Source organism: Lithobates pipiens, unplaced genomic scaffold (genome assembly GCF_037356315.1).
Source record: "Lithobates pipiens isolate NorthernLeopardFrog02 unplaced genomic scaffold, aLitPip1_a1.2 Scaffold_23, whole genome shotgun sequence".
NCBI classification, from domain to species: Eukaryota; Metazoa; Chordata; class Amphibia; order Anura; family Ranidae; genus Lithobates; species Lithobates pipiens.
This window is the reverse complement of record NW_027507785.1, coordinates 166,511,688-166,525,637: the sequence shown is the minus strand read 5'-3', so window position 1 is coordinate 166,525,637 and position 13,950 is coordinate 166,511,688. Positions and strand designations below refer to the sequence as shown.

Below are 13,950 nucleotides of genomic sequence, written 5' to 3'. Positions count from 1 at the left end.
AAATTTAATATGTCTAGATCTAGATAAAAAAGGAGATAGGTCATAGCAATTATATATACATGGCATTCATTCGATCCACATATAAAAGTCCTAACTCATATCTCAATGAAAACTTATCAACCAAGATCACACTCAAACGTAATAATCACTTATGAAGCAATTTATCTCAAGTTCTATATTTAACCCTTTCGGGCTGAGTGTATCTGTCAACAAAAATCCACTGGGTTTCTTTCTTAGAGCGTTCCCGTACCATATTACAACCCCTCCATGATGGCTTAATATGATCTATTCCTCAAAATGTAAGACCCAATGGATCTTGCCCATGGTGGGTATGGGGTACATTGTACCCCTACCCATTCACCAAAAAGTGTAAAAACGACTGCAGTTTGACAATTCCTTTTTTTTTTTAATCGCCCCACAATGTAAATCCATCGTCAATCACGGTGCCGGGGGTTTCTGAAAAAAAGAGAGAGGCCTGGTATGGATTTTGGGGGGACCCCCAAGCCATTTTTGTTTTTACATTTTGGCATGGAGTACCCCTTAATATCCATACCAGACCTGAAGGATCTGGTAATTGACTGGGCGGGAACCCACGCCGTTTTTTTAAATTATATTTTAAGTATATTGCCAGGATCCGGCAATACATTACAGCCATGAGCAATTTTAAATGACATTTTTTCCTTTAGAAATGTAATTTTTCTGAGGTACTTTTATAAACATAGGAAAGAGGCACAACTTCACAGGCAGACTAAGGGGACCCCCCAAGCATGATATTTAAAGGAATATTTCATTTTAATTGTTTCACTTTACGCACCATTAAAATCACTGCTCCTGAATAAAATGGCCATTTAAAAAAAAAAAAAATTGCATTGTTAAATGTCCCCTGGGCAGTACCTGGGTCCCCAAACATTTTTATGGTAAGAACTTGCATATTTTTTGTAAAAAAAAATGAAAATCATTTATCATTTTCCTTCCACTTCACAATTATGTTCCAATTTGTGTTGGTCTATTACATAAAATCCCAAAAAAATGCATTAACCTTTTTGGTTGTAACATGACAAAATGTGGAAAATTTCAAGGGGTACGAATACTTTTACAAGGCACTGAATGAAAATATATATATATATATATATATATATATATATATATATATATATATATAAAACATTTTATGTACTCTTATATTACAGTTACAAATACCTGTGGAATTCTGAAGAAAGCAAGAGCTAACCTGAAGGTGAGGGTGTCATACTTCTTATTTTCTAATTTTAGGTTAAAAGAGAAGTGTGTGATTACAAAAAACAAACATACATAATCACCCATGCAGCAGCAGGGTCCGATACTGCAGCTGTCCACCATCAGATCTAAGCCCTTGTACACACGGTCGGACATTCTGACAACCAAATCCGTTGGATTTTGTCCGACGGATTTTGTCCGAAACTGTTGCATACACACGGTCGGACAAAGTTGTCGGAAAATCCGATTGTACATAATGTGATGACGTTACTTCGTTACGACGGGACTACGTTCAGGCTAGTAGCCAATAGCTTTGGTCTAGGAATTTGATCTGAGCATGCAGGGCACTTTGTCCGTCGGAGTAGGCTACACATGATCGGAGTATGTCCGATCGGAGCATTTTGTTGGAAAATTTTACGGACAAGTTGGAAAACTTGGTCCGTCGGATACTCCGACAGAAACAGTCCGATAGAGACCACACACAGTCGGATTATCCGACAAAACGGTCCGATAGGACACATTCGGTTGGAATCTCCGACCGTGTGTACAAGGGCTTAGACTGAGAATTGAGCAATCGAATGACCGCTGATCACTTAGTTCACAGTCTTCACTGAGTACAAAGCAGTGACTATCAGTCACTGGCTCTCTAGTCGGGAGCTGCTGGCTTAAGCTATCTGAGAGGACGGGCCAGCTGCCGGTCAGGCATGTGTTGAAATCTCTGCAGAGCCTGTGATTTCAGCCGATAGCAGGGTCCAGCCTGCTGTTGGCTGAATCTGGGACACAGAAGTGCAGAACTAAGTGCACTCCAGTTATCTAAATGAGAAGTATGGTCAAAAGAGCGTGGGCCATACTTCTTAAAATAAAGCTGTGGCTCAAGTCTGCCTAATGTATAATACATAAAGTATCTCACAAAAGTGAGTACACCCCTCACATTTTTGTAAATATTTTATTATATATTTTCATGTGACAACAGTGAAAAAAATGACACTTTGCTACAATGTATTCCAACTTGATAACGACTCCAACACACACCTCCAAGATGAATGAATGAATGAATGAAATACTTATATAGCGCACAATGCGAACTGAATCGCCTCTAGGCGCTGTGGCGAGCTTTGATCATCTGCTAAAAGAGGAAGGTCTTGAGTTTTTTCCTAAAAGCCAGGTGATTTTCTTCCATGCGGATGTTTATTGGTAGAGCATTCCATAGCCGAGGCCCTTGGACAGCGAATCTCCGATCCCCCTTGGATTTATACCGGGCTTTGGGCACGAGGAGGAGGTTTTTGTTGGCTGATCGAAGACTGCGGTTTGGTGTGTAATGATTTATTTTCTCCATTAGGTATTGCGGAGCTTCTCTATGCACGCATTTGTGGGTGAGGCAAAGGGTCTTGAACGTGATCCGATTTTTTACGGTTAGCCAATGTAAGCTCCTCAGTGAAGGAGAAATGGATTCCCAGGGTTTTTTTCCTGTTATCAGCCTTGCCGCCGTGTTTTGGATCAGTTGTAATCACGCAAGTTGATATTGTGGTAATCCTATGTAAAGCGAGTTTGCGTAGTCCAGTCGTGAATTAATGATTGTTCCAACTACCACTGCTTTGTCATTCTTTGGGATAAAAGGGATGAGTCTGCGAAGCATGCGCAGCAGATGGTGAGATCGACTGACTACTGCTCCTATTTGCGCATCCATTGACATTTGTGCGTCTAAAATAACCCCGAGACTCTTCGCTTTGGTCTTTGGGGAGATAGTCTGCCCAAAGACGGTTGGTGGAGACCAGGAGGTTTTGGTTGCGGGCTTATGATTTGGGTGTAAGATAAGAAGCTCTGTCTTTGATTGGTTCAGCTGGAGGGAGTTGGTGGTCATCCAGTCCTCTATTGATTTGAGGCAGTTTTCAAGTTGTTGTTGGTGATCTTTTTTTCCATTGATCCGGAAATAAAGTTGCGTGTCGTCAGCGTAAGAGTGGAAGCAGAGATCTGAGCATCTGATGATTTGAAGGAGTGGGCGAATGTAAATGTTGAAGAGAACGGGTGACAACGGAGAGCCTTGAGGGACTCCGCAGGTGACTGCCCGAGTTTCGGAGAGGAATTTTCCTAGTTTCACTGTCTGTGACCGATTTCCTAGGAAGGACGCGAACCAATGGAGATCTATGTCTTGGACTCCGGCTACTTCTGTGAGGCGGACGAGTAGAGTATTGTGATCTACTGTATCAAACGCTGCACTTAGGTCTAGCAGTACGAGGAGACACGGCTCTCCGTCATCTGCCGCTTCGAGGGCGTCATCCCAAATCTTGAGGAGAGCTGTTTCTGTTCCATGACCCGGGCGGAAGCCTGATTGCAGCGGGTCCAGGAGTTTGTGAGTATCCAGGTGAAGTTGTAGCTGATGTACTACAGCTTCCTCCATGATCTTAGAAATGGTGTTGAGGCTTGTAATTGGCCTACGGTTGTTTGGATCCTGAGGGTCCAGGTTTGGTTTCTTGAGTAGAGGTTTGACGATGCCTTGTTTGAGGATGCTGGGAACAATCCCTTCGTGGAATGATCGGTTTATGAGGTGGGTTATGGTTGGAGCCACGATGTCGGAGCATTCTTTCAGTAGTTTTGTGGGGATGATGTCAATAGGTGAGGTACTGTCACGCAGTTTATTAATGATGTTTTTTGCGGTGTCTACGGTAATTGGGGATAGTGAAAATTTCGGCGGTTGCGGTATGTTGGTGCAGACATCCTCTTTATGTAAGATGACCACTGCTTTGTTAAAAAAGCTGAGGTTAAAGGTGATGGACTAGCCAATCACTGTCCAGGAGCACAAGGTCTCTAACGTCCACCAGCTCCATGATGTCGTCATAGAGGTGTGGCTACCTGTGAAGCTCTGGTGAACTCCTTGCCCAAGAGGGTTAAGGCAGTGCTGGAAAATAATAGTGGCCACACAAAATATTGACACTTTGGGCCCAATTTGTTGCCAGTGGTTTATAAATGAATGGCTGTGTGTTGAGTTATCTTGAGGGGACAGCAAATTTACATTGTTATACAAGCTGTACACTCAATACTTTACATTGTAGCATAGTGTAATTTCTTCAGTGTTGTCACATGAAAAGATATAAGAAAATATTTCCAAAAATGTGAGGGGTATACTCACTTTTGTAAGATACTGTACATTGTTGGAGTAGATTGTTAGATGTTATGGGGCCACTGTGTCCAGACTGGTCATAAAAGAAAATGTTGATTTGTAAATCTAGCAATAGACATTAAAGCATGGATGGTCATGCAGACATGATGTAAACATCCAGAGCATGCATGTTTATGCTAATAGATTCAAGAAATCCCTAAAATACCTCCAAATCCAAGTGAAAACAATTAATAATTAACAATGCCTAATTACATGAGATTGCTGAGGAAAGAACACTTTTTTTTGCAGACCAGATACTGACCATACGGTTGGCACTGTAACTAAAATGTGTGGCCACGTTTACTTTGGAATAAATAGGAATTATATGGATAAGGCATACATCTTAGTTAGTCATAAAAATGATCTCCATATCCAGTGGAAAATTGGCCAAATGAGACATCTGATATCTATGGCCATCTTTAAACTTAGAGCTTTCATTGTGGGAAATGTGGGAAATAATTAGAACCACAGGATCCAGGTGTTATATAAAGTTCTAAAGACATTTGTATATTTAGATAACATTAGAATAAACTTGTCTACTTGGGGAAAAGCAAAAGTTTTACTCAAAGGGCTATCTAGTCTGATGCATTAACAAATTCATCCATTGTGTAAAGGCAGCCTATTAAGTTGAATAAGCTGTCAATGCAGCAAAACAAACCTAAAAGAGATCTTGCGTCATTTATTTTGCTGTGCAGCATCTCACAATGATAGTACAGGCATACCCCGCTTTAAGTACACTCACTTTATGTACCCTCTCGAGTACAGACATAACTGAAAGTGTACGTAAAGTGGCTCGCAAGTACAGACATTCCCACACCGTGCAGCCACAGTATGGTTTGGAAGAGGCCGAGCTGCCGCCTGGAGTTGTCGCTATTACTAGAGGCTGCAAATAAAGAGGCAAAGTCGCGCCAGCCCAGAGTTGCCCACCAGCCATGCTTGCCAGCCAGCCCAGAGTTGCCCACCAGCCATGCCCACCAGTAAGCCTAGAGTTGCTGCCTAAATGTAAGTGGATTACTATACAGTACTATAAACTTCATTCCCCGACCACCCCACTACAGCCCATGGCCCTCCACTATAGTCCCCGATCCCCCCACTACAGCCCCTGACCCCCCAGAAATGAAATAAGGGATTGCTTCACTTTAAGTACATTTTTGTTTTACATACATGCTCTGATCCCATTGTGTAATTAAAAGTGTAAGTCACTTTGCATTATGGTGCATTGCAATGTGGGTACACTGGAGTTGACTGGCTCAAGCCACCATACATTGATTGAAATTCAATAGGGACCAGACAAATTTTGATCCACATATCATCTCTTTGGTTGTACAGGAGTTGATCTACTGATCAACCTCAGTAAAACCACCCTGTTGGGGTTATCTCTGCTAATTAAGTGTGTGGCTGAGGTAATGCTGGGACACGGTTATCTAGAGCCCAGGGCACACTTGTCAAACTGCAACCTCTTCCCCCCAAGATGTATGAGCATTATATGTCAGCGAAAATCCCCCCACAAAAACACTGAGAATTAATATGCATACTTACCCCCTAAGCATAAATCCCCCCTCATCCTAGTACAAATCTGCCCCACTGCTGAAATCCCCCCTCTCAGCACAAATCTTTGCCCCCTCCATCCCCTAAATCCCCCTGTTCAAATGCCAACCCCCCCAAAAATTCCCCCCTCCTAGCACAAATCTTTTACCCCTAAAATGTCACCTCCTAGTACACATCATTCCCCCCACTTCAAATCCCCACTTTAACAAATAATGTCCCCAAATCCCCCCTCCTAGCACAAATATTATTCCCCTCCCAACACAAATCCCTCTAAATCACCACTCTAGCAACCCCCCCCAAAAGAAATGTCCCTTTCTAGAACAATACTTACCTGCTTTTGCCCCACAAAGTCCCCCTTCCAACACAAATCCCCTACCCCCCAATCTCCCTGTGGTGCCCCCCCACCCCACATGATACAACAGTGCCCAGGGCATTGTCCCCCCCCTGGGATGAGGGATTTGAGTAATTTTTTTTCCTCATTCAACCCACTGGGTGAATGAAAAAAAGGCTTATTTATGGGCTGCTTTAGTGCATTGGGTTGCTATTCAAAATAAATTACAACCAAAACACAGGTCCAAATGGGTTTAAGTGGACTCTAATGGCTTCACATTCTTATCGTGAACGTATACTTACCATTTAAAGCTAGCTTCCCAACTCTCTTAAGGTTTGAAATCAAAAATGTAAGAAACAAAGCATATCCTTCTATAGCGTGCACTTACCTTAATACAAGACACCGAGTGTGATTTCTCTTTTCTGCCTACCTGCTCTGCTATATGCAATAAGTCGTTTTTGACAGCTAAAGCTGAACCAGTCATGAGTAAACTGAGAGATGTAAAGATTGCAAAGCTTGTCACTAGCGACTTGAAATGTTAATGATTTGATGCTTTTGTTTAATTTTCAGCCATAGGCCAGATACGGCATTATTCTACTTCAATAAAACTGTAACATCTGTCTAAAAACAAAAATGCCCGTCACACATGAAGAATATGGGAAAATGTAAAATTATTAACAGAAGCAAAAGATTGATGTGCAGTGTTCTGAATATGAATTATAAACAGATTTTGAATTTAAATATTATATAGATAAATAAAAAATATTTAATGGATTTGGTGTAATTTATCTAGTCTTCATATTAATAAAATTTAAACAAAGATTATCTATATGCTTAACCTGTCTAAAATATATGTTAAAATAGATGTTTTGCCTATATAATTTAATTTAAAAAAAGATACAAACCTGTAGGAAATTGTCTCTGTGTAATTTCTTATTACTTGCATCTCAACTATACTCATGTGGCTGCAAGTCTTGTGACCAAGTCTGTAAGTGATGGGAAACATTTTTAGATGTCACTAGAGAAAGGAGACAAGGGGGCTGATTTACAAAGCATTTGCGCCATGAGCAGCGGTGCACGCCAACACGCAATGGCCGTTTTTGTATTTACAAAGCATTTGCGCCTGCAATTCCCCATTTACTATCATGTTGCCAGTACATGACCGGCCACGATCTGTGCGCCACTATAGACCTGGAGCACGGCATCTTCAACTCAGAATTAAAAGAAGCTGGAAGTGTGAATATTATGGGGGTCATGTGGGGTGATGTGAGGAAGTATAGATATGGCTGTCGAAGTAACAAATATGGCCAAAATAGGACAGAATATTAACTTTCTCTGAGCAAGCCTGCTGCACCTGCAAATACACTCGGAACTGCGTGAGGTCATTTTATGCACTGCGTATGCGCAAACGGCATTTGCGCCCATTCAAGTGCTCTGGTTCACTGCACCGGCAAAATCTTAGTAAATGTCAAGTCACGTAGGTTCATTTGCATGAGTTGAACAGGCCCACCTCTCAACTCTGGATCAACTGTGGGTATAGGATTGTGTATATGGTATTGTATGATTTTTCTCCTTTTATTGGTTGGACTAGATGGACTTGTGTTTTTTTTCAACCAAACTAACTATGTAACATTGCAATTGGTACTTGCCTATATAATATTGACCTTTCCATGATCTTACTGTTCCATCCACCCAACTTTTCAAAATGCATGCCTTAATTTCCATAAATTACATCATCAGTGGGCAGCTTCTTCTTCCTGGTTCTCTGTCAGCGCAACTGATAATGTCTGTGCCAGATCTTATGCATGTGTAACATGAGATCTGGCACCATTTATTATTGTTTACATGTTGCCATGTATTCTGACTCCAACTGCTATAATAGGGACTTATCTTTTGCCGAGACTTATGCCTGGCATTTATTAGCAGATATAATCATTGTGGACAGTCTTTGTCAGATAGCTGAACTCTCCAAATTAATTTTTCCACTCACAAGATCTTTATTAAATACAACAGTTACCGCAGACAACACAATGCAGTAGATGATTGAAAAGACAGTATTTGCAGATCAAAACATCGTAATGAGTTCCCGGATGCAAGCAGAATATCATGTGTACTTAGGACAAGTGGCCATCTTCATCCCCACAAGCACAAAGTGAAGAAAGAAAGAACAGGAAATACATCACAAGATGGGTGGGAACACAGGAAAGGAGCGCAAAAAAGATGGAATAATCAAAACAACCACAACAAGGCAGTATAATAACTAACTATACTGTCACGTATATAATGGTAGAGCCCAATATACAGAGGACGGCCTCTCTTACACCTCTGACTCGATGCCCCTGATGGGAGGCGCAGGAGTGCAGAGTCGCACGAGTGCCTGGCAGGATCGCTAGCAGTGGATCTGGGCTGGAACTTCTAGTAGAGCTGTGGAGAAACACAGACACAGTGGAAAGACTGGAACAGCAGGTAGGCTGGAAGCTGGAACAGGCTGGTACTGGAAAACCATGATACAGAAGATACAGCAGCAGGTGGGATGGATGCTCCCTGATGGAGTGTAGGCAGGTATAGGCAGGCTGGGTCATACACTGGTGAGCAGGTCAGGAACTGATGCGGAGGCTAGAGTGGAGTCAAGGTGCTGGCAGGGTCAATAATAGGCTGGCAACAAGGTAGAAGAAGGAGCAGGCAGGTGCAGAGTCAAAGACAAGCCAGAGTCAGATGCAGGCAGATAGTAGAAGTCAGGAACAAGCTAGGTCAAATAAACTGGAACAGGTATTAGCAACAGATAGCAGGGAACACAGGGAACGCTGTAGACCAGACAGCATTGATTCTGGGTGCTGACCCAGTTTAAATAGCCCATTTGGCACCATGACCTGTCACAGGGTGTGCGCACGCACCGCGGCGTGTACAGGTGCACCACACCGCGCGCAGGTGCACCCGCGGCATTCTTCTCACTGGAATTAGGAGCTCAGAACATCTTCTGCAGCCGCCATCTTGGCTGCTGGCATGTCCTTCCTGACATTGCCCCCTCCTAATGGGCAGCCTTCGGATGCCCAACTCGGCCAATTTGGCAGGATGAGAATTCTTAAAAGCCTGAATAAGCCTTTTAACATGAATATTACCTTCTGGTTCCCATGAGTTGTCCTCTGGCCAGGACTTTTTTTCTCAGGAAATAGGTACAGGAACTCTAACTCGACCCCCTCAAAAGACCCCCTCCCCACACTCTCCAAACCGCATGAAATAGTGGGTGTGGTCAAATGTCACTAACAGTGGGAGGGTCTTAAATGAGTGCATTTCACCCCTTTTCAGCTCTGAACTCTGCATGCAAAACCCCCCACTTCTCTGCTTCCCATCTCCTCCCCACCTCCTTAAAAGCTCCACCATCTTCCACCACTTAATTTTGTTTCTGCATTAGGCTGAAGCACCCAGTTGGCTTTAGTACCTCCCCACACACTGTAGTTGGCGCCATCTCTCTCACTTGCGGAGAGATCATTCAGTCGTTATCCGCACTGCACCCTGGGCACCTGAATCTCCCTTGACCCCATCCTGCATTCAGTGGGGGCCACTCAGGAGATCAGATCACTGGGAGCCATTGGGAGACAAGCTGTCACTTGTAAACACAGAAGCCAGGCTTCTGTGTTTAGAAGTGATAGTGGTGAGCAGGGAGGAGTGGACCTGAGCCAGAGGTGGTGGAACTGAGTTCCACCAAGTTCCAGCTGAAAAAAGCCCTGCCTCTGGCCCAAAACCTTTCCATTTTATTAGGTACTGGATTTGATTCCTCTTTTTCCTGCAATCTAAAATTGCTTCGACTTCAAATTCCTCTTCCCTGTCAACAACTATGGATTCAGGTGGACCAACATTTCATCCAGGAAAGGAATCAGGGATAGCGGGCTTCAGTAAGGTAACATGAAACACGGGATGAATCCTGAAAGAGTCTGGTAGTTTGTAAGCTACATCGTTGATCCGCTTCTTCACTGGAAACGGACACACAAACTTAGGACCCAATTTCCTCGATGGGCAAGCTAATTTCAGGTTTGTTGAAGATAACCATACTTGATCACCAGGATTCAGAATCAATTCTCCTCTTCTGTAAATTGGTGACACTCGCGCCTTGGTGATATAGTGTGATTATATCGCGCTGCTGCTGTGTATGCTGTTCCCTTGTGAGGGGGAACAAATGTGGTGATTGATTAAACTAAACAGCACTTGCCCCACCCCACTTCTATCTAATGAAAGCTATATGCTTAATCAATAAATACACTGGTGAGTATCAAAAATAACAAACATGACTGGGTAGCAAAAATTAATAACTTTAATGTTACGTAAATATTAGTGACTTAATTTAAATGATCAAGTGACTAGAGATGATATGTGCAAATACAGCAAAGCAAAGTGCTTGGTGCTCTGTGCTCTCACTAGATGGGTTGGACTCCTATGCCGTATTGCAAAAAGAGTCAACTGTGCTTTTGGTTTCTTAAGGGGGGGACCTATTCCTCTGCAGTTATCACCAGACACTTCCATTGTATGGATTGGCCTCCTATGATGGCGCTCAAGATCCAGGGTGTGCTGGCATGGAATATACAAACAGAGGTCTCCTCATAGTGTTAGACAGCCGATCTACCACCACAAAGATGGTATTGTAGCCCTGAGATGGTAATAAAGTCTATTGAAATCATTTCTCATGATCTATTTGGGACAGGTAAGGGCTTCAACAGACCCCAAGCCTTGGACTTGCTGTTCTTGTTTTGGGTGCAAGTGGTGCAGGATTCCACATGCCTCTTACAATCTTTTTCCACCTGAGGCCACCAGAATGTCCCTTGCACTAGTTCAGAGGTCTTGCTATTGCCAAAGTGTCCAGCTAGCACATGATCATGACACAACCACAAGGTGGAGATCTGTAAGTCTTCCGGTACAAAGATCTTGTTGTTGTACCAAAGACCATCTTTTGCCTGTAAAGTAATTCCTGAGGGTGGGGGCACTCCTCACTGAAGCTTGTTAATTTTGGGACAGCAAGTCTTCTTGTAGTAAGAGGAAGTTCCTTGATGATAGAATAGTATCTGGAGGTGAAGATACTTCAGACTCATTAAACATGCAGGACAACGCATTGGGTTTTTTGTTCTTCGACCCAGGCCTGTACGTTTTATGAAAAGAGAATCTGGAAAACAATAGTGCTCACCTGGCTCGCCGGGGTTTCAACCTCTTTGCTGTCCTTAGATATTCCAAATTTCCTGAGCAGCAGCAGGAGAAGATAGGGCCTATACACATTCTTTAAGTTGGGTGTAGCCTTCTTGCAGGTTCGTAACAGCCTGCGTAAGGCCTGCTAGATCCTGCAAAGTTCATCCATAGGAGAGGGTGCCGCACAGGCTCAGACATGGCTGTCTGGTACTGTCACATACCTGTGGTAGAGCCTGATATACAGAGGACGGCTTCTCTTACACCTCTGACTCAAGGCCCCTGATAGAGCAGACAGGAGGCGCATGAGTGCCTGGCAGGATCACTAGCAGTGGAGCTGGACTGAAACTTCTAGCGGAGTTGTGGAGGAACACAGACACAGCAGAAAGACCAGGAACAGCAGGTAGCCTGGAAGCTGAAACAGGCGCACAATACTAAGCTAAGCAGGGCAATAACTTCTCTGCAGGATGTGGAAATCTTGCAAGAAGATCTGAACAAATTACTGGGGTAAGCAACTACATGGCGAATGAGGTTTAATGTGAAAAAATTTGAAATAATGCAGTTGGGTGGCAAAAATATGAATGCAATCTACTCACTGGGGGGAGAACCTCTGGGGGAATCAAGGATGAAAAAGGACCTGGGGTCCTAGTAGATGATAGGCTCAGCAATGGCATGCAATGCCAAGCTGCTGCTAACAAAGCAAACAGAATATTGGCATGCATTAAAAAGGGGATTAACTCAAGAGATAAAGCAGTAATTCTCCCACTATGCAAAACTCTGGTCTGGCCTCACTTGGAGTATGCTGACCAGTTCTGGGCACCAGTCCTCAGGAAGGATATACTGGAAATTGACTGAGTACAGAGAAGGGCAACAAAGCTAATAAAGGGACTGGAGGATATTAGTTATGAAGAAAGGTTGAGAGCATTGAACTTATTCACTCTGGAGAAGAGATGCTTGAGAGGGGGATATAATTTCAATTTACAAATACCATACTGGTGACCCCACAATAGGGATAAAACTTTTCAGCGGAAGGGGGTTTATTAAGACACGTGGCCACTCACTAAAATTAGAAGAAAAGAGGTTTAACCTTAAACTGCGTAGAGGATTCTTTACTGTAAGAGCGGCAAGGATATTGAATTCCCTTCTACAGGCAGTTGTTTCAGTGGGGAGCATCAATAGTTTCAATAAACTATTAGATAAACACCTGAACGACCACAACATACGGGAAAATGCAATGTAATACTGACATATAATCACACACATAGGTTGGACTTGATAGATTTGTGTATTTTTTCAACCTCACCTACTATGTAACTATGTAACTGTTCCTGGAACACCATGGACCGAGAAGCAGGTACAGCAGCTGGTGGGATGGATGCTTTGTGAGGACCGGAGTGTAGGCAGGCTGGGTCATACACTGGTGAGCAGGTCAGGAACCGATGCAGAGGTTAGAGCGGAGTCAAGGTGCAGGCTGGGTTGGCAATGGGCTGGCAGTGAGGTAGCAGAGGGAGCAGGCAGGTGCAGGGTCAGAGACAAGCTGGGGTCGAATGCAGGCAGATAGCAGGGGGTCAATCAACAGGTATCAGTAACAGATAGCAGGGAACACAGGGAATGATGTAGACCAGACAGCATTTATTCTGGGTGCTGACCCAGTTTAAATAGCCCATTTGGTGCCATGACCTGTCACAGGCTGTGCGCCCGCACGTGGCGTTTGCAGGTGCACCACACCACACGCAGGTGCACCCGCGTCATTCTTCTTACTGGAATTGGGAGCTCAGGACATCTTCTGCGGCCACCATCTTGGCTGCTGGCATGCCCTTCCTGACAATAGCTAAATAAATTAACCATGTCAATTCTCACAACATGTGTAATAGCACACTTCCCGTTTGGTATTGTAAAATACCACTATATTACATCATAATGGTAGTTATGTAAATGCAAAAAAACAATGGTGCAATTCGCAGTTGTCTTGAACACCGGAAAGACAAAAGGAAAAACATGCAGGCAGTATATATGCAACAGGGATAACTGCAAAAAGGCATCATGTAGCGTTAATCAAAGTTCAAGGCACATTCCTCTTGAAGTCAAAAACAGGATACAACAAACCCAGGTAAGTTTAGCCTTCAAAAGGCAAGAGCAAAACAAGTTCTGTGATGGATCTGAGGAAAATCTTTACAGTTCCTTGTCTGGCAACTTTCTCCTCTACCGTACGCACCATACCATAATCACTAGGAATGGTCTTTACAATGAGCCCCATGGGCCATTCGATTCTTTCCGCTTGCTGGTCTTTGAGCAGGACAAGGTCTACAACTTGCAGATTAGAGTTCAGACATTGCCATTTTATGCATCCTTGCAGAAGAGAAAGATACTCCTCTTCCAATGATTTCAGAAGCAGTTGGCAAGGTTGGCACTCTATTGGCACTCTATTAAACATTAAACACTCTATTAAACATTTACAGTGCAGCGCAACTAAATAAATGTGATAAATGTGATAAATTCCATGTCAAAA

At 43.3% G+C, this 13,950-nt stretch overlaps 1 protein-coding gene across 6 annotated transcripts in view; it reads left to right on the top strand.

The window, feature by feature from the left end:
- Positions 1 to 7,046, top strand: part of LOC143928001 (myomegalin-like) — a 426,442-nt gene extending 419,396 nt beyond the window's left edge. For all 6 annotated transcript variants that reach the window (XM_077452562.1, XM_077452560.1, XM_077452558.1 and 3 more), the window contains 2 exons: positions 1,191 to 1,237; positions 6,843 to 7,046. In XM_077452562.1, coding sequence (XP_077308688.1) covers positions 1,191 to 1,237; positions 6,843 to 6,848 — 53 coding nt within the window. In that variant the 3' untranslated portion in view covers positions 6,849 to 7,046. The remainder of the gene's footprint in view (positions 1 to 1,190; positions 1,238 to 6,842) is intronic.
- Positions 7,047 to 13,950: the final 6,904 nt, after the last annotated feature.